The sequence below is a fragment of the Cynocephalus volans genome, chromosome 3 (assembly GCF_027409185.1).
Source record: "Cynocephalus volans isolate mCynVol1 chromosome 3, mCynVol1.pri, whole genome shotgun sequence".
Lineage (NCBI taxonomy): Eukaryota > Metazoa > Chordata > Mammalia > Dermoptera > Cynocephalidae > Cynocephalus > Cynocephalus volans.
In genome coordinates this window covers 17,774,078-17,797,942 of record NC_084462.1, presented here as the reverse complement: position 1 = coordinate 17,797,942, position 23,865 = coordinate 17,774,078, and the positions used below count along the sequence as shown (strand labels likewise).

Genomic DNA, 23,865 nt, shown 5'->3' with positions numbered 1-23,865 from the left:
GGAACACTAGAGCAGCTCCTTTGGCATTCCTGAGTTAGCCTGGATTTCTTGCTGGGCAGCCTGGCCCTCTGACAAGCAGCGTGGGCGGGGCTGGGGGAAGACACCGAGGGGTGATGGCTGGTAAAAGACTGCCCTTTACTAGCCAGGTCCTATTCAGTGAAAATAAAGGGCTATTGTTCCAGGCCTGTCACTTTGGTGCCTTTTTATTAACAATGAATTCACTTATTTTGTATTTTTAAAAGCTGATGTATTTCACCCAACTGAAGTCAAGGTGGACTTTTCCTGTGGAACCACATTTTCTCGACAGGTCGCAGAATCCAGCCTTGCCCAGGGTTTGTCAGTCTTGGCTGACTTGGACCCCAAGAAGTTCAGACCAGAGGAAGTTCATCTCCTCAGAGGCAGATAGAAGAGTAGGCAAGAGCATGACCCTTCAATCCCAGTTCTGGTGCTCTCTGGTCCTGGTGCAGGGGTTTGCCTCTTCTAGCTGACTTCAGAGTGACTCCTGTCCAAAAGGGAGACTCTGAGAACAGGCTTGCGGGGGAAGGCCCCAGTGTCTGGCCTGCAGCCCTGTTACATCTGAAACTTCAGTGTCTACCCTGAAGTTGTGGTCAAAGACTGATCCGAGCTGTCACTGACAGTCTGAGAGGGTTTTCAGGCAGCTGGACATCAGCCCCTCTCTTGACTGCAGGGGGCCGTCCTCCTCTTCCACCCAACAACCAGTTCCTGTAGCAGCCTTCCACAGCCTTGGGGTGATGCAGGAGGGCTTCACCACCAATGTCTTTCACATTTGCCCTCCCCAAAAATGGTTAGTCCAAACTGTATGCAGAGACAACTCAGGCATCTAAAAGACTTTGAAACTCGGATGTCAAAAATTGAACCAGACGTGCATCTGAAAATAAGACTAATAAAGTCAGCTTTTGTGTCTCTCCTACTTACTCAATCTGTTTGGATAAACCTAGGTACATTCTTCCAGATTCACCTGCAAATAATGAACAGAGCTCTTGCTGGCTCTTCTGTGGGTGGCGGGTGGAGACGCGTGTCTACAGCAGGACTCCCGTGCAGCCTATAGACAGCCTAGGCCTTCTCCTCCCTCATGTTTTCCTGTTAGGAATTAACCTGTTAGGTTCTTTAACGAGACTATTTTATTAAAAAGTTAAAGTAGATCTCTGTTGAGTCTGTCAGTCTCTAGAATCTTGAAGAATTACTTTTTGACCTATTATGCAAATTGATTCAAAATGTCCTTTTTCTTAACTCCATTTGAATTAAGTAAAATTGACTGGCATGTTATTCTCTGTTGACACAAGGGTAGCCAGGAAACTCAGTGTTACTGTGCCCAACCCCTACTTGTTCTCACTCTGTCCTGAACTTGCCCTGTCAGTGCTTTAGCTTGTAGCCTGTCCATGTAGTGCAGCAGCGCACGCTGCTGAGGTAACTTGGAGAACCCTGCAGAAGGGACAAGGTAAAGATGGCATTTTGGCTGTGGCGCCTAAGCGTTCACTACAGAAACAGAACCTTGAACCCTTCAAGGGTCTTCAGTACTGAAAGGAAATGAGTGCTTCATCACGGGCACCTCCCTCGGAAGTAGCCCGTTGTGCTGTGATCGGTCTCAGTTTATGAATACTGTGTACTAGGTTAAAATATATATGATGAAGTGTAAAAAATGTATTTTATAGTTGTGGTGGTTAGTTTAACATGTTTTGTATATATGATTTTTATAAATCTATTAAAATTTGCCTTAAATTACATTCATGTCCCTGGTGTGTTGTATCATGTCACAGTGCCAGCTCCTGCTGCCCCCACAGCTACTGCGCAAGGACGCCTTCTGAATGTGGCCACCACCCCCCACCATGCTCTTGTGAATGGAGCGATATATGTAACAGTTGATCCTGGGATGGCTGTGTAGTGTTGCATCCACGGGCTTCCTGGGTGAAATCCTACCTTTTGGGCAGGCACCCTGCTATGTACACACATGTCTGATTCAAAGGCCACCAAGCAGGAAGATGAGGCAAGTGGTTGTCACAGTGCGTGCTCGGCCTGAGCCCCTTCCCCGTGCACCCTTAGCTCTGCCGCCTCCTCCTCCAGGCGCTGGCGTCCTGGGCTCCTCTCATCATGCCCGTTGACAGGAATCTCATATGCCATCCAGTGACTGTTTCACAATAGAGTCAGTCATTTTTCAACTTAATAACCATCACAAGCACAGACCTGTAGGTGTGGGTGAAATAGAAGAAAGCAGCTGGGTGACAACGTGGGACCTGCAGGGTCAAGGTAGTGAAAATGCTATAGGTGACATTAATATAAATAGAAATAATGACGCTACCACCCCCAAACAAACAAAAACTGGCCTTTCCTTTTGTTATATCAAAAGCATCAACCCTGACCCTGGAAAATATGGAAACCGGGAGTGAGCATTTATGAAGTGACCCAGTTCGGCTGACCTGTTAGCTCAGGTGGTTAGAGTGCAGTGTTATAACACCAAGGTCAAGGGTTCAGATCCCCATACCAGCCAGCCACCACAGAAAAACAAAATACATTGATGTAAAGTGACCCAGTTTGATAAGTTTTTTTAAAACCTCCAGCAGAGTGATTGACCAGAGGGGTCCCTGGTAAATGTTTGCTGCATGGATCCATGCATGGGTAAATGAAATAAAGACTCTTCCAACCTGTCCACGTCAGCAAAGGAACAAAGTGTCAGAGAGGAGGGCCCTCCCTGGAGTAGAGCAGAACATTCATTGCTATAAGCAGTGCCTCACACAAAAAACTCATACAAGGAGAGGCGACCTTATAAATAAATTCTAATGGGTACCTTGTATGCTAAACAGGAAGGAATTACTTATTAAATTCAAATAGTGAATTCTGTTTTTAATTGACTGGAATTTCATCTATTTTCTTTAAGGCTTTTTTCTTAATATGGGTTTATAGCATTTATTACTTTTGAGAATGAAAATGTAGTATGTAAGCATTATAGAAAGTCTAGATAACAAGAATTTGTTCTGTACATCACAGTCATCCATAATCTCTGTATGATGATGTCTACGTTTAGGTGTATTTACACTTGGACTGGACTTTTAAAAATAAGAACAATGCAGTACAACCTAGTAGTGATTAAAGCTCGTGTGATTAGGGCCAAGTTGCTGCCATCGAGAGAGGCCTTTTGGGGGCTAATGCTCTGGGGTCTGCGGGTGCTCTGGGCCCTGCTGTCCAGGCCAGTGGAGGGAGCTGTGCCCGGTGGACTCTCCATGCCTCCTTCAGGCATCGCTCCTGTGCAGAGTCCATGGCAAGCTTTGAGTTTGTTATCAAGAGCCCCACATGGAATGACTGTTTGAGGGTGAAGCAGACAGGAACAGCAGCCCAGAAGAACAGCAGGAGAAAAAAGAAAATGATGTTTGGCTGTCGCCTCCCCCATAAACCCTGCAGGGCCTTAGCTCTATCCCATCAGAGGTGTTGGGGTGGCACCCAGGACGGTGCTGACCCCGCCCTGCCTGTCCACTAAAAAGGGCCTCTGGAGCTCCTCACTAATGGGACATCTGAGGGAACCGCCACAGGTCATTCCAGAGGGGCATGGGGGGAACGTGGTTAAGGTTTGATCTCATTTCAGATTAAAGAAAAAAGATAACCGTCTTTTCTACTTGTGCATTTAGAACAAATGACTAGAGCTCTTCTGTACCCCTGCCTGTGACATTAAGTGACTCCTCTTAGAAAAGTGCGTTTTCTGCATGCTCAGGCCTTCTGTTGTGTGGAATGGTCTCACCTCTTTTTCTCAGGAGCCCCTTTGATCAACCAGCTCCATTTCTCCTGGTTCTTGTGACTCCTCTGTTAAATGAAACAAGGATGAGAAGCCTGTCACATATGGCCAGACTTCTCCCAGGAGCATTCCCACTGATGGGCTGAAGACCGGGAAAAGAAAGCCCCTGCCCAACGGGAAGCAGCTCGGCCCCGGCCCGTGTCCTGGGGCTGGCCTCAGCGCCACCTGCCCGGCCATTCCCTTACCACATGACGAAGCCTGGTTAAAGCATTTCTTCAGGATGAAAAAAACTGGCCCAGTATAGAACAGCCAGTAACTGCATTTGTAATTCAGCTTTTACTTTAGACAGTGTTGGGAGAAACAGTGAAAAGTCAATTGCCTTTTATTACTAAAAGGTTGACTGAGAAGAGGTAGCTTCAGACTGGATCAGATGCTGCCCTGAGGGGACCCTGCCATGCATGTTCTCCTATGTCTGGGTGGCAGGTGAAGTGCATGCGTGCCTGTGTGTGCTGGAACGTGCCCAGAGTCGGGGCTGGACAAAAGATGACATCCTCATTAGTACCCACCGATCACAGACCAATGAGAGATGCCCATTAAACAAACATATAAACTGGTAAATGCCATCGAGAAACAGAAGATGGTACTTAGAACATCTGTGGGACCAAGAAGGAAGACATATTAGCCTTTGCCAAGATTGACATTAAAGCTGTGCTCTATCCAGAAAGCCAGACACACGGTGGAGGGAAGAACACCCACCTCAAGAGAGACAAGTATAGAAAGGGCCCAAAGTGCAGGAAGGCCGTTAAGGGTCGAGAAGCTAGAGCGTCTGGACCGTGAGAGGAGAGTGGGGCCCAGGTTTCAGTACAACAAACGCGCGTGCATTAAAATGCCTGGGTAGGAGACATTTGGGGCGGCCCTCTTGTGGAACCTGGTTGATTTAGCTTCTGGATAATTTGGTGAGAGCATGGGGTTATTTCAGAGAGGACACCGGACTAGACGGGCCTTGCTGGGGTGGACTCTCAGTGGGAGCGAGTCCTTTTGCAGCCCCAGGAAGGAGTTACATTCAATCGACTCCGATGAATATTTTGGATCACAGCAGATCATCACTGGGAATACTGGAGGGGGGAGGATAGGACTGAATGTGTAGTGACCCCAGGACATTTCTTGGAAATGGCTTTTTAAAATAATCCCCTGACATAAGCTTGTTTTCATTTGTCTCTTTACCCAAGAAGCCAAGTTCAAAAATAAACCTGTTATTTTGGGTTCTCATTAATCAAGGTGATGTTGTATGATTTTGGAAAAGGAAAGACTTTATTAGTCATTCTCACCAGTTATTTGCATTTATTTTAACAGCTTTCAAAAGCCATGGCTCTTTACAGTAAAGCAGGAGGTATTTCCTAGATTACTCTGCAGTGTTTATCTTTGACAGCCTGTTGTTCTAAGGGCCATAAATTTGCTATTTCCTTGGGTTTCCTTGAAACTGGGTTCCTCTATGTGGATAGTGGCCCCCACAGGGATCAAGACTAATACAGCTTGACTAAAGACTTCAGCTCAGCCTCTCCAACCCCCAGCTCTGGGAGCAGGCTGCGGGGAGAGTGCCAGACAGCCCTCGGAGCTAGGGCAGCTGCTCCCCGGGGCCCCTCCTGGACGGCGGCCGGGCTCCCTGGCTGTAGCTGCTGAGCCCAGCTGGTGGGAGGCAGGCCTTTTGTTCACTGAGAGCACACGTAGGCAGGCTCCGGGTCAGGTTCACGAGCCTCCTGATGAAGCCCTGATTCTCCCTGTCTTCACAAGGATAAAAATATTCCTGTTGGGGACTCACCCTCTTTATACAAACACATCGATGAAGCCCCAGCAACTCTGGGTTTTGCTTTAGTTGACCTCTTCACCTAAGAGAGCCGGCCAACCACCCAGGCTGTTCCTCGGAGAGCCTGAAAGTGCTGCCACTGCCAACAGGCTTCCTGGTGATCTTAGAGGCCAACGGCTAAGAACGGGGGTGGGGGTTTGTTCAGGGATCCGGGGTGCAGGATTCCCAGACCCTTGTGCCTTCTTTCTTATTCTCCTTCCTATTCAGACGTATCCAGTTTGCTTTCCTAAGAAAGCCCGTAGAACACAGCGGGCTGGAATTAAAGCAGACTAAGTCAGAATTCAGCTCCGCCGCTTCTTAGGCCGGGCAAGTCACCAAATCTGCCTGTCCCAGCTTCCGCAACCATAAACTGGGGGTGAAAGCATCTGCCTTGCACAGTTGTTTTGAGAATTGAGGATGATGGATGTAAAAAATTCCCTGCTACTTAGAAGGGACTCGTTAAGATGTGGGGGTTATTTACGAGAGAAGATTTGCCTGTCCTTCCCAAGCAGATTTGAGCAGAACAGCCATCCTGCCTTCAGAGGCCTGGCCATTCCAGCCTGTCGGGTCTGGAGAGCAGCTCCTCTTGGCACTATATGTGGACCTTTGACGTGTGGTGTGTTCCCGGAATGTTCTAGCATCCCCTTTGAACTTGTGGGATCTAAATTTGGACTCCTTTACCATTAGCTGCTTGACTAAGCCACTCCATGTTTATTTTTTGTAAGCCCTTTGGAGATTTCTTTCATCACAGAAAGGTCTGAATCAGATGTGACAGGACAGCATCCCTCCTTCCTGACCCATGCTCTGGAAATGGGGGGAGGGGGAGGCTAAATTCACTTTCCCATCAGGGTTTACACCATGGGCAGGAATTGGAATGAGCCTCCCCTCGCTCATCTGATGATAAGTTTGGGTTCTGGGGGAAGAGAAGGAAGCCAGGGCTGCCCGAAGAGGCACTTAGCTGGGGGCACTGCTTTTCCCCGTGCCTTTGATGCGATTTTGATGTGTGAGTGTGTTAAAGCCCCTGTTGGAGGCACGCGTCAGGTTTCCTAGCCCTTCTCACACGCTAACGGCAATGCAGATAGTGTATGTCATGACCCTAAAGTATTTTTAGCTCCATTCAAGCTCCTCCAATAACCAACAGAGACATGCGAGGCTCTCGGAAGAGAGGCCATCATCAGGCTAGAAGACCTATCCTTGCAAATCACAGGGACATTTGACAGATAAGGAGAAGAGAAAGCAATTGAGTCGACTTTGTACATTTCTTTTTTTTTTTTTTTTAATTTTAAACCACGGCCCTTTGTTTCTTGGAAACCATTATCTCTAAATGTCAGTTCTACTCTGTTATGGTGCTCAGCTGTGTCCTGTCTCAGGCTTGAAGAGTTTACAAAGATTTGTGAACTGTGACTACTGGAGGAGATAACGTTCATTACCTCTTCCTCTGCCTCAGCCCTTTCCCATGGTGACTGTCCCAGATTACAGAACCTGAGGCTAACATCTGAGCCGAGGAAGGAAACTTTGATCTCTGTTCCTAAAAGTTTTATTTTCAAAATGTTCCTCCCAGCAGCTGTCTTAAAAAATTTCACTCCCGTCTGCAACTGGTAAAGGCTGTGGATAAAAGTTCTGTTTTTAGTGGTTTGCTCCTTCCCACTTCAAAGTGCTTTTGGGGGACACTCGTCACAGTTGAGAGCCAAAGGGCATGTGTGCAGATAGGCAGCACTGAGGATTAGGTACGGACCACCCTGGCATGTCCGTAACCCCAGTGAGCTCCCACCCTCAGTCTGAGCCAGGCTGTTCTGTCCTCGTCACCTCTGTTTAATCTGACATCATTCCAGTCATTAACCTTTTTCAGAAGACAGAAGGGAACTGGAAAACAGGTAAGATTATGTAGCAGGTGTGATTGCCAAATCCAAGCAGTGAACACTGAGTGGGACAGATTTTTTATAAATGGCCACAACAATATTTTCTTATCTTGCATGCTCTTCCAGAACCTTGCCATGCCTGCATTCAGAGGTGGAACCTGTGTCCCCTCCCCATGAACCTGCTGGGCCTTTGTGACTGCCTCAACAGAGCACAGAGGAAGTGACACTCTGGGACTTCTGAGGCTGCATCATGAAAGGCCATAGAGCTTCCCTCTGACTCTCTCAGAATGCCCACCTTAGGAAGGCAGCCGCCATAGTGGGAGGGAGCCCGGGGACCCTAGAGGGGCTCACATGGCCAGGAACTGAGACCTGAGGCCCTGGCTGAGCTGTCAGCCAACAGCCACTCGGCAGCCACGTGAGCAAGCCATCCTAGAGGCAGACCTTCCCATCCAGCCACAGGGGCAACCCTTCCCCACCAACCTCTGTCCAAATCACAGATCATGAGCTAAATAGATTGCTGTGGTTGTAAGCCACTAGGTTCTGGGTGGTTTGTTCACAGCAGTCGACACCGGGCACTGGCTCTCGTCCTCTGTCACTGTGTGCTCTCTGCAGCTGTCTTCTCTGGGCTCACTTCTAAAGGCCGGCTCTTCCTCTTCTCCCCTTCACCCCATCACAAGTGCCTCCTGGAGAAAGCGGGGTAGGGGGGTGAAGAGGTGATAGCACTGCTTTGAGCAGCTTTGCTGCTTCTCTGCACTCACTATGCGCTCATTCGTACCTTTGCATTTTTCTGGACTGGGACCCTGCCCTCTGCCCCACTGTGTCAGATCCACAGAAAGCTCCAGCACTCCCCACCTACATAGGCCCCTTCTAATTTTACATTTGTATTTTGAATTGTTTTTCTTAGAAGGCCCCCCAAAATGTATAAGCTACCCACCCACAAAATATATAAGCCGCCCTTTTCTTGCCTCTTTACAGATGGGGAAAAGAGCTGTGATCCCACCCTCCTCACCACAGGGATTTTGCTGTCAGAACTGGAAGATTCTCTCCCTGGGACTCTTACATTACAGCTGACTGAGACGTTTGATAATGATAAAGGGTCAGTTCATCAAGAAAACAGAATCAAATGTGTATGCACATAAAAGGGCTTTGAAATACATGAAGTAAAATCTGACAAAATTAAAGGGAGACATAGATGATTCCACAGCTATGGTTGGATATTTTAACACTCTTGTTTCAGCAACTGATAGAATTAAACCAAAAAAAAAAAAAAGTCAGTAAAGACACAATCTAAGCAACACTGTCACCAGCTTGAGCTAATTGGTACTGACAGCACGGCCGCCTTTGTCAGAAAACTGTCCCAAGAATGTCTTTGCAGTTTTTCACCACTGAAGGTTATGCAAGCAGCAGTCTCAGGGAGTAAGAAAGCCTCTGTCTAACGGAGTCTTAAGCCTGCAAATTAGACACCCTCCTTTCCTGCGGCATCTGTCAAAGAAATGGGAAATCCCAGTGGGCACATTCTCCAGAACTTTCACAGAGACAGCATGTGATGTCCCTAAGGATCAGAATGCCATTAGTGCCACAGAAAGCGACCCTTTCATGTGTGTGGATGACACTTTAGATAGAAACAAAACCCCTAGCTTCCCCTTTGAGTGGAGACCCTGTGTGGCCTTGGAAGCTGGATTTGCAGTAGCAGGGCCCACATGGCTATAAACAACGGAAGGGACTCGGCAGGGCCACACCCGCCAGCCTGGAAGGAGAAAGCAAGCCCACCACTTCCTTCTGCCTCTGCAGGCAGGTGCTCCTCCCAGCGTGCAGGCCACTGCACCAAGGGGGCCCTGAGGCTTTTGTGGGCCACTGGCTTTGGAACAGGCCTGGGACCAGTGGCTGGGAGTGAGTGGGTGGGACATGGGGATTGAAAGAGCCATCTTGGCTTCTCAAGAGGACCTTTCCTTTTAATCCCTGGTGGGTCGACATTGCTCTCAGTCACTGGACAGTGACAGCCGGTCGGTGTCCTAGGGAAAGGCAGATGCCGGGCTGCTGGCTTTCCTGCGCTAGATGGGACAGCCTTTGCTGTGCTAATTCTCCTCTTCCTTCCAGTGATAGGGAGAAGACTCCGCTTTGGAGAGTTTGCGCGTGCTCAGCTTCTTTCTTAGAGAGGAGAACTTATCCCCCAGGACCTTGCGCAGCCCAGCACTGTCTCTGCTGCAGGGCAGGTCCTGCCTGGTGGCCGGGAGCCGCCCCGTGAACATCTCCCACCGGTCCAGGGCATCCACAGCTCTGTCCACCTGCACCACCTCTTCCTCAGCCACTTCTCTCTCCAGCGCCTGGATGCACGTGGCCAGCCACCGTTCATGCTCCCTGATGGCCTCCACAGGGCCCCCGAGCTGTGGCAGAGCCTCCGAGGCCACCAGGGAGCTCAGCCCGTCCTCAGGCTCCAGCTCCAGCCCTGAGGGGAAAGCATGACTGCACGCATCAGGGGTGAGGGGCTCCGACAGGCTGGTGACAGGCTCCGAATCACTCTCACAGCACATGCCCGAGTCGGCGCTGAAGGGCAGGGTGTCCTCCGACACAGATGGCTCCCTTGCGTCCTGGCCAGACCATGTCCCCGTCACTGCCCGAGTCCAGCTGTAGAGTCGCTAAGAGGGAGAAACACAGGCTGAACTCCCTCTGTTTGGGCATTTGTCTAGCCAGAGAGCTGCCAGGAGACCCAGCTCCTTACCTGAGGGGACCCCACTGTCCTCTGCTGCACAGGGGCCAGTGCTGCTGGGGTACTGCTGAGGCCTGGAGCCCAGGCTGTGCCGGAGCCCGACGTGCCGGCTCTCAGGAGCCCACCACACACCTCTCAGGAGCCCACCACACACCTCTCAGGAGCGGCTCAAGCGGTTGGTAAACCAACCATTATGCAAAGTGAAATTGTATAAAGCTTATAATTAAATTGTAAATGTTTTAAAACAGAGGAAATACTCAGAAGTCATCACATCCTAAATATTTTTAGCTACATTTCACTGTTACCTCTGTTCTTAGGTTGTGTCATCCCCCATATCTGTCCAGTGACATACCCTATACCAGCGTGCTGCCGCACCCCTTCCCAACCCTGTGCTCCGTGGTGTCATGTTGGCAACTGGAGACTGGCCCTGCTGAGAGTATTTTCACTATGGAAATGGACAAGTACTACAACTCAGGGCTTTTTCTTGGAGAGAGCATTTCACTAACTACTATAAATGGATAGCAGAGACCTTTTCTGGCCAGGTCCTCAGTCAGCTCTGCGACACCCACCAGGAGCTGTCCTAGTGATCAGGGACCACTGAGGGGCACAACAGGAAGCTTGGGGGCCCTCCTGGGTCTCCCAGAGCCCTCCCTTCAGAGGGGCTTGGCTGCCCCTGAAGGGCCTTCCTCTGAGAGCCCCTCCACAGTCCCCGGAAGTGGTGCTCCCTGACAAGGAAGGGAGGGGGCTGCCCATTTTAGGGAGTGCTTTGGGCAGAAAAAAGGAGCTACACCCTCCAACCCAGATCCAGAGCAGGGACTGCTGAGCAGGTTAGGAGTCTGGGAAGGGGTCCCTGTTCAGGGAGTGGGGGTATAAATGTTATAAAGTCCACATCAGATAGTTGAGTAAGACCCCCAGTGAAGGACAAAAAATGAGAAATCTCAACGCTTTTTGCAGACCAGAGCTGCCTCTCACTTCCCATCACACAGCCTCACGAGGATCATAACAGCTGCTGCCAGCCAAGCCCTTGGACCGTGCACCAACAATAACGGCAGCTAGCCTCTGCGGGTGCCAACCATCATGATGGGTTCCCATCTAAGTAACGTGCCCCTCTGGGCCTTCCAACTAGGAAGGCTGTTTCCTCTGTGCTCCCTTCATATTCTATTTACTGCCAGAGTCGTTCAGAGAAGATCCATGCAGGCAGGCAGCCCTGTGACCTGGAAGCGCCCTGACCCTCTGTTTCAGGGGTTCTCAAAACAAGGTCCCCAGACCAGCAGCAATAGCATCACCTGGGAGTCTGGTCCAAATGCACATTCTCACCCCACATCAGAGGTGCAAATCAGAAACTCTGAATAAGGCGAGCTGAATCCAGCTCTCTAGGAGACAAGCCCTCCAGGGGATTGTGACAGTCTGAGAACACTCCCCTATTTTGCTTCAAGGACTGAGACCCATCCCCAGCCTCAGAGAGAAGGAGCTAGGGGCTTCCCAGAACTGCAGGGTTCAGCCTTAAACACAATGAGATTCTCTTAAAACTTTTGGTTTTAAAAGTAAACCAGAGCTATTTGGTTGATAGGTCTGTGCCTTTGTCCCAATGAAAACTTTTAACTTGTTTTCATCCAAAGCCAGGTTTAAAGAAAAATAAACACCACTTGCCTTTGAACTCTGAACTCAGACTTAAGTTTGAGTTTGCAAATCTTCCCATAGGAATAAGGCTGAGCCCTGTGCTCTGTGCATGCTTGGCTGGCCTGGGGCCCCCGGTCCCTGCCACGCCGCATGCCGACAGCAGAGGGCAGCCTCCCCATGCAGGCTCTGCCGGACGCCCGGGCTGTGCCGGGTTAGGAAAAGAGCGCCTGTTTCCAAGGCCAGCCTTGTTTAGTCTGTTCCGTCTCCTCCTCCTAAGGGGCCTGCACTTCCTCTGGGCAGCAGCGATCCCTGTATTCATGAAAACCATGGGGAAGGAGGAAAGAAAGGGATGCTGGGGAAGATGCCGGATGGCGGCTGGGGGTTGGGGGTTGAGGAAGGCCATTTGTGAGCAGCTACCAGCATGAGTAGTTCCAGCCACTGCTGAGCATTCAGCAAATACCATCTCTTCTTCTTGTTCAGAGAAAAAAAGCCAGCTGATCCTCCCCATCCCCCCAGCCCTCCAGCCCCCATCTCTCTGCCACCCCAGTGCAACATAAGGGTCACAGCCACTGTTGCCAGGGACTCAACACATGCCAGGCACTGGCTAAGGACTCAACCTGCTGTCAGTGAGATCTGTAAGATCTCAGAGGAGCTTGACACAAATTCAGGCCCTTTCCCTCCGTGTGGGAATTTGCAAAGAACTTGTTTCCCTCCTCCTCTGTGTGGTCTCCACACGGTACTCACAGGTTGTCCTCCCTGCCTCAGGAGCGCCTGTCCACCAGCAGCCAGAGCCACGCGACTCACCTTGTACCTCTCGATGAGCTTGAAGCGCAGGATGTACTGCAGCTTGCGCAGGCAGATGGGACAGAGATCCAGCGGCCGCCGCAGGGCCTCATCCAGGCTGAGTGTGCCCTGCATGAGGCAGCGGAGCCAGCGGCAGTTGCCTAGGCCGAGGAGGTGGCAGAGCTCATGGCATGTGACCTGAGGGGGGAAGGTCACCACCGCCCTTGCAGCCAGCAGATCCTGAGACACCTGGGAAGCCCCAGAAGGGCGGAGACGCAGCCCCAGGAGCCTCAGAAGCCCCTCCAGGAGTCTGATGCCCTGGGTGAGGCCAGATTGCCAGGAAGTGGTCCAAGCGCCCCCTCTAGCCCCTGCCCCAGGCTGCACAGGGCGCCAGCTGACGGCTCTGGCATGGCCACACCCGAGGTCCATTCTGGGCCACAGGGAAAAGGTGAGCTGGTGTGATCGGCTCTGGGGAGGCTGCACAGCGTGGGGTCTTGGGAGCCAGAGAGACACGGATTCAAATCCCAACCCTGCCACTTTGCAGCTATGTGGCCTTGGGTAGAAAACTTGGCATCTCTGAGCCTCGGTAACCTCACTCTGTAAGGTGGGAGGGATCGTCCTCTTCACTGTGAGGACTAGACGGTGTAACTGGCCAGACACACAGAGGGCTCGACCAGTGTCCACTCTCATTCTTCTGTCTGACCCCACATCCTCAGATCTCCCCAGCCCTTTGGTCCTCCTTCTGTCCCCTGTCCTCTCCACCTGTGCAGCACCCCCAGCCCCCAGCCTCCATGCCCACCTTGCAGCACTGGACCATCCCCAGAGTACTGAAGCACAGGGTCCGGCCTCTGTCCTGCAGGAAGGTCTTGGGGCCATCTGCTGCATCCTCTACCAGGGCTGGATCGGGGGCACTGGGCCCCGACTGTGGGAATTCCCCCGAGAACCGGGCAAAGCTGCAGATGCCCACTTCTGGGGAGAGGCAGAAAGAAGGAAGCCCGGGGGCAGCCTCAGCTTCAGGGAGCCCACAGTCAAGCCCACAACCTAGCCATGGCCTGAGGACACACCAGCCATAAGAGGCCCAGTCCTGCCAGTGTGTGCATGTGAAGGCAGGCCCTGGGGCAGAAGCCAAGCCTGGGGAATGGCCTCTTGCCCAGAGGAGCTAGAATGTGGGGCCTACATGCTCACGTGGCTGTTTCCATATATGCACATTACCTTGGGTGGGGGTCATTTGGAGTAAGAGCAATGAGTGTTGACATTCCCATGTGCGATGCCCTGTGCCCGTGAGGGGCCCGGGGGGCTGAGAAGGCTATGTCAGGCTTCCCTCCCATGCAGGAGGCTGCCGGGGTCCTGGCTCACCATGCCCTGGAAGGAACTTGCCGAAGGTGAAGCTCCAGGTCTCATGGGGGTACAGGTCGGACAGCGTGAGGCCCAGCACACACAATGCGTCTCCCGGCTTGTTGTTCTTCAAGAAGGACAGGATGCCATCTGAGGGGAGAGGACAAGAGGGACAGAGTCAGGAGGAGGCTGGGGACCCCTATCTTCCAGCCCCAGGCTTAGGGCAGCAAACCCTGTCATTCTCTTCTTCTGCCTGGGACCAGCCCCTTCCTGAAGTCAGATGCAAGCTAGCGGTTGGTCTGAGGCCAAGAGCTCAGGGCAACCAAACTGCAGGACATGGAGTGAGGGCCTGCCCTGGGCCTGTAGTCAGGCCAGCCTGGCTCATTTGGGCAAGAAACTTCTTAGGGGCTCAGACTACAACCATCAGGACAGCTGATCTGGACATGGTAGGTCTGAGATGCCCACTGACATCCAAGTGGGGACACTGAAAAGGCAGCTGGGCTAACGAGACTGGTGTTAGGGAGGTGCCATCGCAGCCATGGGAAAGCTGATCGATGGCCCCAAAGACATTCACATCCCCAGGACTTGGAATGTGTGACCTCACACAGCAAAAGGACTTTGCAGTTGTGATTAAAGATCTTGAGGGCCGGCCCGTGGCTCACTCGGTAGAGTGCGGTGCTGATAACACCAAGGCCCCGGGTTCGGATCCCATATACGGATGGCCGGTTCGCTCATTGGCTGAGCGTGGTGCTGACACCAAGTCAAGGGTTAAGATCCCCTTACCAGTCATCTTTAAAAAAAAATAAAAATAAAAAATAAAATAAAGATCTTGAGATGAGGAGATTATTCTGGATTATCCAGGTGGGCCCAATGCAATCACAAGGTCCCTGATAGGGAGGAGGCAGGAGGGTCAGGGTGAGAGTGAGAGATTGGAAGGGGCACTGCTGACTGAGTATGGAGAAAGGGGACACCAGCCAAGGAATGTGGGCAGCCTCTGGAAAAGGCAAGAAACAGAGCATCCCCTGGGATGCTCCCTAGGACGTAGCCCTGCCAACATCTTGACTTTAGCCCAGGGAGACTCCTGACCCACAGAACTGTAAGATGTGTGCGTTGTCTAAGCCATCAAGTTTGTGGAAACAAGTTAGGGGGCAATAGGGAACTGATGCAGATCCCAGAAGCGGGAGTGCAGACAGACTGGAAGAGCCCAGGGACGGAGGCTGGAGCAGGACGACATCCGTCGGGAAGGAGGAGCCTGGAGGGAGGGAGGCAGGGAGGCAGAGTGGCCCGGGAGGTCCCAGGAGAACCAGGAGAGGGTCTTAAAGTGACTGCAGAGAAAAGGCGGGTGAGGAAGTAGAGACAACCTGTAGAGAGAAACATTTTCCAGGAGTTTACTGTGAAAAGGAACAGGGAAATAGGGGAAAACTGGAAGGGCATATGGAGCAAAGAGATTTTAAAAGATGGGAGAAATAGCAGGAAGGAGGGAGGGTTGTCATCCTGTGTCTGGTGCAGGAAGGAGGGAAGGTTGTTGGAATGGGGTTTGGGAGCAGACTAGGAATGCGGGACAATGGAGGGTCTGTGAGCTGGTGGGGGCAGGGGGACGGGGTGGTCTTCTGGTGCCGCATGACCTTGACCAGGAGCGGGGGTGGGGGGCACTGTGAAATAGGAGGGAAGGCCAAGCAAGAGCGCAGTGCGGGCAGGTGGGGAGCGTGGTGGAAGACAGTCACAGAAGCTCTCCTTTGTCAGCACCACGCTCAGCCAGCGAGCTAACCGGCCATCCCTATATGGGATCCGAACCCGGGGCCTTGGTGTTCTCAACACCACACTCTCCCGAGTGAGCCACGGGCCGGCCCCAGAAGCTCTCCTTTGTTCATCTGTCCTCAGCAAAATGAATCAGGAGAAGAGGGGGGAGAAGCGGGAAGGGCCGGGGACTATGGGGGGCCCTCAGGGGCCTTGAGTCCATGGTCACCCACTTCTATGAGGAAAGCCCTCCAGTCGCGTGGAGCTGCGTGGGTAGACAGGGTTGGATTTAACCAGGTGTGGACCACGAAGGGATGGGGAGAGACATCTGTTGGTAGTGACTATGATGACGAACCATGAAATCAAGGCCTGGGAAGGTGACAGGTGAGGACAAGAAGCAGATAAGGCACCGTGAGGAGGTGGGAGGACCAACGGGGTCCTCATGGATCAAAGAATTGTAGCGTCAGGATACGAGAGAGTCTGAGCTGGAGACACCGGAGGTGTTCAAGTGGGACGTTTAAAATCCAAACTACGGAGACGATGCAGTTGCTGGTAAAAGCAAAATATAGCACATCACCGTCCGATAGAAATGCAGCATGAGCCACCCGTGAAACTTTGAATTCTTAATTTTAAAATAAAAAGAAACAGGTGACATTGATTTTAATAATATATTTGATTTAATCTAATATATCCAAAACTTAATATGTAATCAAAATCTTTAAATCATGAGATTTTTACATTATTTTTCATACTGTTTTCAAATCCAGTATATATTTTGCATTTACTACATATCTCACTTCAGACCACATTTTATGTGTTCAATGGCCAGGGGCTGCTGTCCTGAACAGTGCAGGCCAATGACATGACTTTGTGAAATGAGTGGCTGTTTTCCTGGAGGAGAGGCCAAGGGGATTTTGCTGTGAAAATGACAGTGACAATAATGATGATGACTGTCGTAAGTTGAACTGTCTCCCCAAAAGATAGGTTGAAGTTTTAACCCCTGCTACGTGTGAATGTGACCTTATCTGGAAATAGGACTTTTGCAGACGCAATCAAGTTAGGATGAGGTTATTAGGGTGAACCCTAAATCTAGTGACTGTTGTCTTATAAGAAGAAGAGACACAGGTAGAGACACACAGGGGGAAAGGCCATGTGAAGACAGAGGCAGATGTGGGAGTGATGCAGCTGCAAGCTGAGGAAAGCCAAGGATGGCCAGCAGCCACTAGAAGCTGGAAGAGGCAAGGAAGATCCTCCCCTAGAGACTTCAGACAGGGTGTGGTCCCCCGGATGCCTTCTTCTCAGACTTCCAGCCTCCAGAACCATGAGACAAGAAATTTCTGTTGTTTGTAGCCACTCAGTTTGTAGCATTTGTTACAAAGCCCCAGGAAACGGTTACAGTGATCTAAACCAAGTTAACCTGACCCCAAGAATTCAGCCAGCATAACCTCAGGGTTCTATTGGCTTTCTGTACCTTCCCGAGCCCACTTCCTTTCCCAGCACCCATGCATCTTCTGAAGTGTGGGGTTGGAGGAAAGCCCAGGAGTGACACCGTGGGACTCAGTGCTGGGGCATCTCTGAAGCACCACCATCTCTGGGGTGGGCAGGATGGAGGCTTGACATCCCCGCATCTCTCAGGGACACCAGTCAGGGAGAAGCAACAGCAGGTGGGATGGCATCTCGTATGGCATGAGGAGGAGAGGGCTGGGGAAGCTGAGGGCTGAGCCCTCTGGGAGGCAGGAGTCCCAGGCTCTGTTTGGGTTTAGAGCCAAGGCAGGCCATGCTGCCCCTTGAGTCCCACTCCAGACCCTTGGGGCTGGGGGAAGTCCAGCAAGCAGACTGGTTCTCAGAGTGACCAGACCTGAAGGCTGGGACATAGAAAAGAAAGGTGCCACTATGGAGATGGCACCCCACCCCAGCCAGGGGTCCCTGTCAGCTGTGAAAACTCAACACTGCCTGCTCCCTATAATGGTACACTAGGAATTTAGACCAACACTCCCACTCAAAGATAGCCAAACAAGCTAAGTAAAACACAAAGAACAGCTTCTTAAAACACCTAATATGGGAAGGAGTTGACCTACAAAAGGTCATTGAGGAATCCTGGGGGAGAGGGGAGGAGAGCTGTTCTATATATGATTATGGCAATGGCTGCATAATGTATGCATTTTTCAAGACTCACAACTGTATACTAAAAAGGAAGATTTTTACTCTCTAAATTATACCTCAATAAACACGACTAAATAAATCAGAGGCTTAATGAGAAAACAGGGAGAGGATTAGCGCTCAAAGAGATGAAGCTGGGCTGTTTCTGAGATGCAGGAGCAGGCAGGTTGACCTCAATGACAAGCCCCCTACTCTGACTGCTACTCCAAGTGCCACACCCTGGGAGGGATGCAGACTATACTCCAGAGGGTCAATGGCCCAGAAAACCTTCACATTTTTGTCCCAGACACTCAGACCTTGGGTCCTGGCAGAAGGCAAAGAAAATCCCTTCTGGAGAAAAAATATCATCCCAGGCCACAAATTTTTCTAAAAGTTAAATTTTTCAAATAAGATGTCCAACTAACAATTAAAAACAACAAGGCACACAATGAGGCAAGATAACTGAGAAAGAATTAGCAGAAATAACAAATATAGCCACATGGGCACTTCAAACAATGAAATCATCAGAAACAGACTGTAAAGCAACTATGTTCATGGACATAAATTGCAAATTTAAAAATTAGCAGGGAACTGAGAACTTTTTAAAAAAGTGACACTGCTAATTTGAAAAAGAATCCACTAGAAATTATAGAACTGAAAAATATGACAACAAATTAGGAAGTCAATATATGGGTTTAAAAGCACCTTAGACATAGCTATAGAGAGAATTAGTAAATTGGAAGATGAGTCTAATCTGAGACTAAAGCATGAATGGTCAAAGAAGGTAGATAGAAAATACAAAGAAGAGATGGATAAATACACATTAGTCTCTTGGTATCATAGGGAGATTGGTTCCAGGACCCCCCAACATATACCAAAATCCACAGATACTCAAGTCCTGCACTCAGCCCTGCAGAACCTGCAGATATGAAAGTTGGCTATCCCTATACACAGGTTCCACATCCCATGAATACTGTATTTTTGATCCACGATTGGTTGAAAAAAAAATCTGCATATAAGTGGACCCATGCAGTTCAAGCCCATGTTGTTCAAGGGTCAACATCCAACTGGAGTCCTAAGAGAAGAGGAAGAGAATGGGGCAGAGGCAGTATTTGAAGAAAGAGACAATAGCTGAGAATTTTACAGAACTGATGAAAGATACCAATCCATTCATTCCAGATCCAATGTCAGCTGAACAGAGACAGAGCTCCAGCCCCTTCTTGGGGACCTTCCTAAACTTGAGCCTGGCTCTCCTTTCCATCTGAGAGCCCAGTTCATCTGCACCTCTCAACCCGGCCTCACTCTCCCCAGCTGCCAGTGACCCGCAGGGATGGGGCAGGAGTCTGGGAGGTATGGGTCTTCTAGACACTCGTACAAAGTGCTTTGCAAAGACAAAAGGCTGGAGAGAGGCTGAGTGGCGTTAAATGGGCTTGATTCACCTGCTCTGTGTGCTCTGGAACTTTCCAGTGGACACTGGGCTGTATGGTCATGTCTCCAGAAAAGGGTGGGAAAAGGAACTCCTTGTTTTAGTCCTTTTCAAGAGGCTGGGAAATAGATGTTTCCCACCGGGGGGGGGGGGGAGTTCCCTCTCCTGGGCTCCTTTCATCCACCCTTTTGTTTCCCCCCAGAAAGAGCCTTTTGCTAAGTGGTACAGGCCTGACTGTCCTTGGCCTGAGCTGTGTCCCACTGTCCTCACTTACCCGTGTGGAGCTGGAGCCTGTCAGAGTCCAGACCAGGGCGCGAGGAGCAGTGGATGGACGTGGCCGCCACTGAGGGCAGGCACTTGACCCGCAGGCCCAGGAAGAAGGCCTCCACGCATCTGCGCAGGTAGTCCAGCAGGGAGCATCCCACCGGCCCCTCACTCAGATCTGGGGGCAGAGCAGCACTGTCAGCCCCGCTGTGCCCCCCACCCACCTACGACCATCTCCCCAGGGCCCCCCACCGGCACTGGCCGGCTGGGTGAATGAGTTCAATGTGAACCTGCCCACTCAGAGCAGAGAGGCAGACATAGAAAAGAGATGTCAAGCACACCTTTTTCAGAAGGGAAAAAAAGGACGTACATAGAAGAAAGGCCAGTGCCCAGATGAAAGAGGAGTAATCGCAATCGCAGGTGAGCTGGAGGAGGGTGTGGGTGGGGCCTCCTCCAGCAGACCCACGAATGCCCTGCGGCATTTAAGCTGCCCGGGCTGGGGCAGCTGGCAAGGGGTGGCAAGGGCGAGCAGTTTTTATGGCTGCAGAAAGCTGGCCTGGCTGGAGCAGAGAGTGGGACACGGGGGCAGAACAAGGCTGCCGAGGTAAGCAAGGGCTTCCCAAGGCAGGAAGGGACCACTGGAGGAAGGACAGAAGGACAGACGGACACGGACCCAGGGCAGTGTGAAGGAGACCAGGGGAAAGTGGTTACATCGTCCCCAGGCCAACAGCTTCAGCTTCACCCGGGAGCTGGTTAGAAATGCAATCCGGACCTCACAACCAGTGCATTTCAACAAGGTCATCAGAGTTTGAGAAGCGCAACTCTGAGCATTAGCAGGGGACGTGGAGAGAAGTGGACAGCTCTGGAGCTATTCAGGAGCAGAATCCACAGAGATGACTGGCTGTGGGGTGATGGAGAGCAAGATCCACGAACACCTGCAGGACCCTGCTCCCAAGGGGCGGGAAGGGGACAGGTGTGGACAACCACGGCTCGTGACAAGCCCACGTGGGAAAGCCCAGCCAGAACCCAGCCTTCCCTGGCCAGAACCCATCCCCTCTGGCTTGAGGGGATGGCATGGTCCACTGGTGTCTCAAATGGAAGCTTAATGCTGGCCCTTTGCTTCTCTCCAAAGCTGCATGTCCTGTGTGCCTTTCCCTGCCATGCTGCTGCCACCATGCCCTTGCTGTGCTGCAGGGCACAGAGGCCCAGCCCCTCACCCTGCCCCACACCTGGCTGAGCTGTTCCCTTCTGAGCGCAGGTGCCTGTTGTCTCAGCTCTCAGTCCATCCGTGTCCCCCGGTCTCTGCCAGATGAAGATTTCTGGAGGACAGCAACTACAATGGGAGCATCAGAGCCCCCCACCCTGCCCAGCCCAGCACCTTCCAGTGCAGCATCATGGTTAGGAGCCTAGGCCTTAGGGTCAAGTAGACCTGCATTCAAATCCTGCCTCTACTCTGTGACCAGTTCTGAGACTTTGGCAAGTCAAGTGACCTCTCCCAGCTTCAGTTTCCTCACCTGTGAAATGGGCTGATCCTAATTTCAGCACCCCACAGAGGAAGTGATCTTTGTAAAGCACAGAGCACAGTGCCTGGATGGCACTGGTCTTGACTGATGTAGCCAAGACTGTGCACACCTGAACGAGGCAGCATCTGTGTGTGGAATAGACCCATGGCCCTGGGCTTTCTGAACACAGTGGCAGAGATGGGGTGGGAGGAAGCCTCGGCCAAGCCAGCACCTCTCTGCCTCCACCCCGAGTCCTGAACACGCCCAGTGCCGTCTTCCCTCATTTCAGTCCTGCTTGGGGCCCCTGCACAAAGCCCACTCCCCCCACACACCTGTTACTATCTACAGGCCTGGTCCCCCCAGGAGGGTCCTGATGGCTCCAGGGTGCCCCCCTCTGTCACCATACCTATTGGCTGTAGGTAAATGTGCTTCCGAGCCAGGCTTTGCTTCCTGTGCTGCAGGGAGGCGTGGAAGGTCTCAAAGTCCTCGGGTGCCTCGGGGTAGCTCAGGAGCCAGTCAAAGGCAGTGTGGATGAGCAGCGTGCAGAAGAGGGTCCTCTGGGGGTTGTAGGCCTCAGACAGGAAGAGCCTCTCAGCAGGGGAGAAGGCAGAGATGTAGAGCTGCTGCAGAGCCGCATTGGTGGAGACCAGGGCATCCTTCAGGGCCCGGGGGCCAAAGCTGAACTCTTCGGCCCGTCTACACTGCAGCATGGTGGGCAGGTGGGGCCTGGTCACTCCTGGGAGCCTCTGCTGCTGCCCATGAGCCACCCAGGGGTCAGCCACAACCTCCTCCAGAACCTCCCCTCCGGCTGACTGCAGCAGCTGCTGGCGGCTCCCTGAGATGGTCGCTGGGCCGAGGGCTGTGTGGCCGGCTCTACCTGATGCTGGACCACCTCAGCAGTAGCCAGGAAGGGCCTGGGCACCCCCAGGCCTGCCAGCACCCTGCAGAGGACATACAGAGGTACCCCCGTCACTACTGAGCACTCACAGGCCTGTTGTTTCAGGCAAGGGGGGACAGGGGCTGCCGCCTCTCGGACCTCGTGCGGCTGTCTCTGCCCAGGCCTGGGGAGAAGCTGCACAGAGGATGACAGCATCAGAAGAAGCCCCAGTCTCCCCCCAGGACATGGCACTTCTGCCCAGACAGGGCAGAGGACACTCTTATTTTTTTTTCCTTCTCTAGCAGGCTGGGTTATTCATCCAGAACTGAGATGGGGAAGTAGTCTCCCCCTCAGCAGGGACATGTTTCCACAGAATCCTGCAAGGCCACAAGCTCTGCTGGAACCCCCCACAGAGGGTCAGGGGGCCCCGACATCCAGTCTCCCACTCCCTCTCACCCACCCCGACTCTCCTGTGAGCCCTCAGAAGGAAGGAGAGAGAACAGCCCACCCTTTGTGCTGAGCCCATGCAAAGCCAGAGGGGCCCCTCCAAGCAGACGCCCCCCTCCTCTTTGTGATCACAAAGTACGCCCCATCACCCGGGGCCCCCATCACCACAGCTCCTCCTTATCCCAACTCCAGGCTTTCCTGACAGGGGCCCTGCATGCACCTAGGAAGCGTATGTGGGGGAGGAAGGCAGCCCCAACAGCTCCCAGACCCAGAAGGTGCCAGGGCACGTGCGAAGGGCCCTAGATAAAAATTAAGTAGTCAGGGGCAGGCGCACGTGCCAACCACTGCAAGCTATGAATAGAGGGACGCAACAAAGAGGGTTTTAACTGCTGGGACAGACCAGGAGAGGAGAGGAGACCTTAGGGAGGGGTAGATGGGCTGGGAGGACCATAACAAAGTCACCACAAACCAGGTTTTCCTCCCAATCAGGAGTAATGACTGGTGCATTGGTATATTAATCAGAAACGCTCCTGAAAAGCTGGCAGTAAATGCTTGGCTCTGGTCACATGCCTGCTTCAGGCTTTTCTTTATGTCTCAGTCCAGAGATACATGAGATTGGCAAGGCTGGGTGGGGGACCTGCTGGGGACTGGCTGGGGACTGGCTAGGGACTGGCTGGGGTAAAGGGAGCCTCACGCAGCAGAGATAAGAGAGAGGGGAATGCAATGGAGGAAACTAACCAGAAGCCAGAGAAAAGAAGATGCACAGATAACAGCATGGAGAGCTAGGGGAATCAGAACTAAGGACAGAATAGAAGCGATATTTCACTTAGAAAGTCAAGTGATATGTAAAACCCATTTCTCTGCAAAGCATGAAGTTGTGAGACCTCCCAGCCCTAGTTGGAAAACCAAAAATGAGGCTTGCTGTTGTGGGGGGAACAAAGAGCCCCACACCCCCCTTAGCTAACCCCATTTAATACATTTACTTGGAAAATAAATTTATATATACTTACACATATGTATGTGTGTGTGTATATATATATGTAAATAAGTGTATACAAATACATAGGAAAATTTAGCATATTTAATTTTAAAATTTTCCTCTGGAAAAAAATTATACCCATATGTACACATATATATATGCATAGGTATAATTTTTTTCCAGAGGAAAGCGCTGGTTTAGATAAGGGGAGGGGCTGGGATTGAATTTCCTCTGAGACCCCTCCCAACGCAGAGAGTTTTATATATTTTCTTTCTCCATATATATTTTACAAATTTAAGATCCAACAGTATAATCATATCTTTTTGCTTAGTATATCATGAGCATTTTCCCAAATCCTTAAACATTCTATGAAAATGCCATTTTCAACGGCTGCCCCAAAACACCATGATAAACGTCTTTATACGTAAGTCTGTGTATTCATTCCTCAGAACAGATTTCTAGAAGGGAAAATACCTCATGTGGATGTTTAAAGGATCTTGATTTGTATTGCCAAATTTCCTTCCAGAAAGGTCACACCAATTTACAGTCCCACCAGCCCTCGAAGTTCTAAGTGGTTTGCAGCAAATAAAAACAACCAGCAGAGG

General features: G+C 51.4%; 1 protein-coding gene across 2 annotated transcripts; it reads right to left on the bottom strand.

The window, feature by feature from the left end:
• Nucleotides 1–9,519: 9,519 nt before the first annotated feature.
• On the bottom strand, nucleotides 9,520–21,667 carry AMZ1 (archaelysin family metallopeptidase 1). 2 transcript variants are annotated; one of them, XM_063091931.1, is made up of 6 exons: nucleotides 21,364–21,667; nucleotides 19,466–19,633; nucleotides 13,911–14,039; nucleotides 13,354–13,523; nucleotides 12,576–12,752; nucleotides 9,520–10,080 (listed from the first exon to the last, which is right to left on the bottom strand). In XM_063091931.1, the coding sequence occupies exons 1-6, from the start codon at nucleotides 21,665–21,667 to the stop codon at nucleotides 9,520–9,522; spliced, it is 1,509 nt and encodes a 502-aa protein (XP_062948001.1). The 2 variants fall into 2 exon arrangements, with proteins under 2 accessions (XP_062948001.1, XP_062948002.1); XM_063091932.1 differs by having other exon boundaries at nucleotides 12,576–12,683.
• Between the last annotated feature and the right edge of the window lie 2,198 nt (nucleotides 21,668–23,865).

Bases quoted from the DNA above. Each gene is read 5' to 3' on its own strand.
- AMZ1 (XM_063091931.1), bottom strand. From the start codon at position 21,667: ATGCTGCAGTGTAGACGGGCCGAAGAGTTCAGCTTTGGCCCCCGGGCC. The intron at 12,753-13,353 runs GTGGGCATGGAG...TTCCCCCCTCAG, and splicing joins GGATGGTCCAGTGCTGCAAG to GTCACATGCCATGAGCTCTG. The intron at 10,081-12,575 runs GTGAGTCGCGTG...TCTCCCTCTTAG, and splicing joins AGCTCATCGAGAGGTACAAG to CGACTCTACAGCTGGACTCG.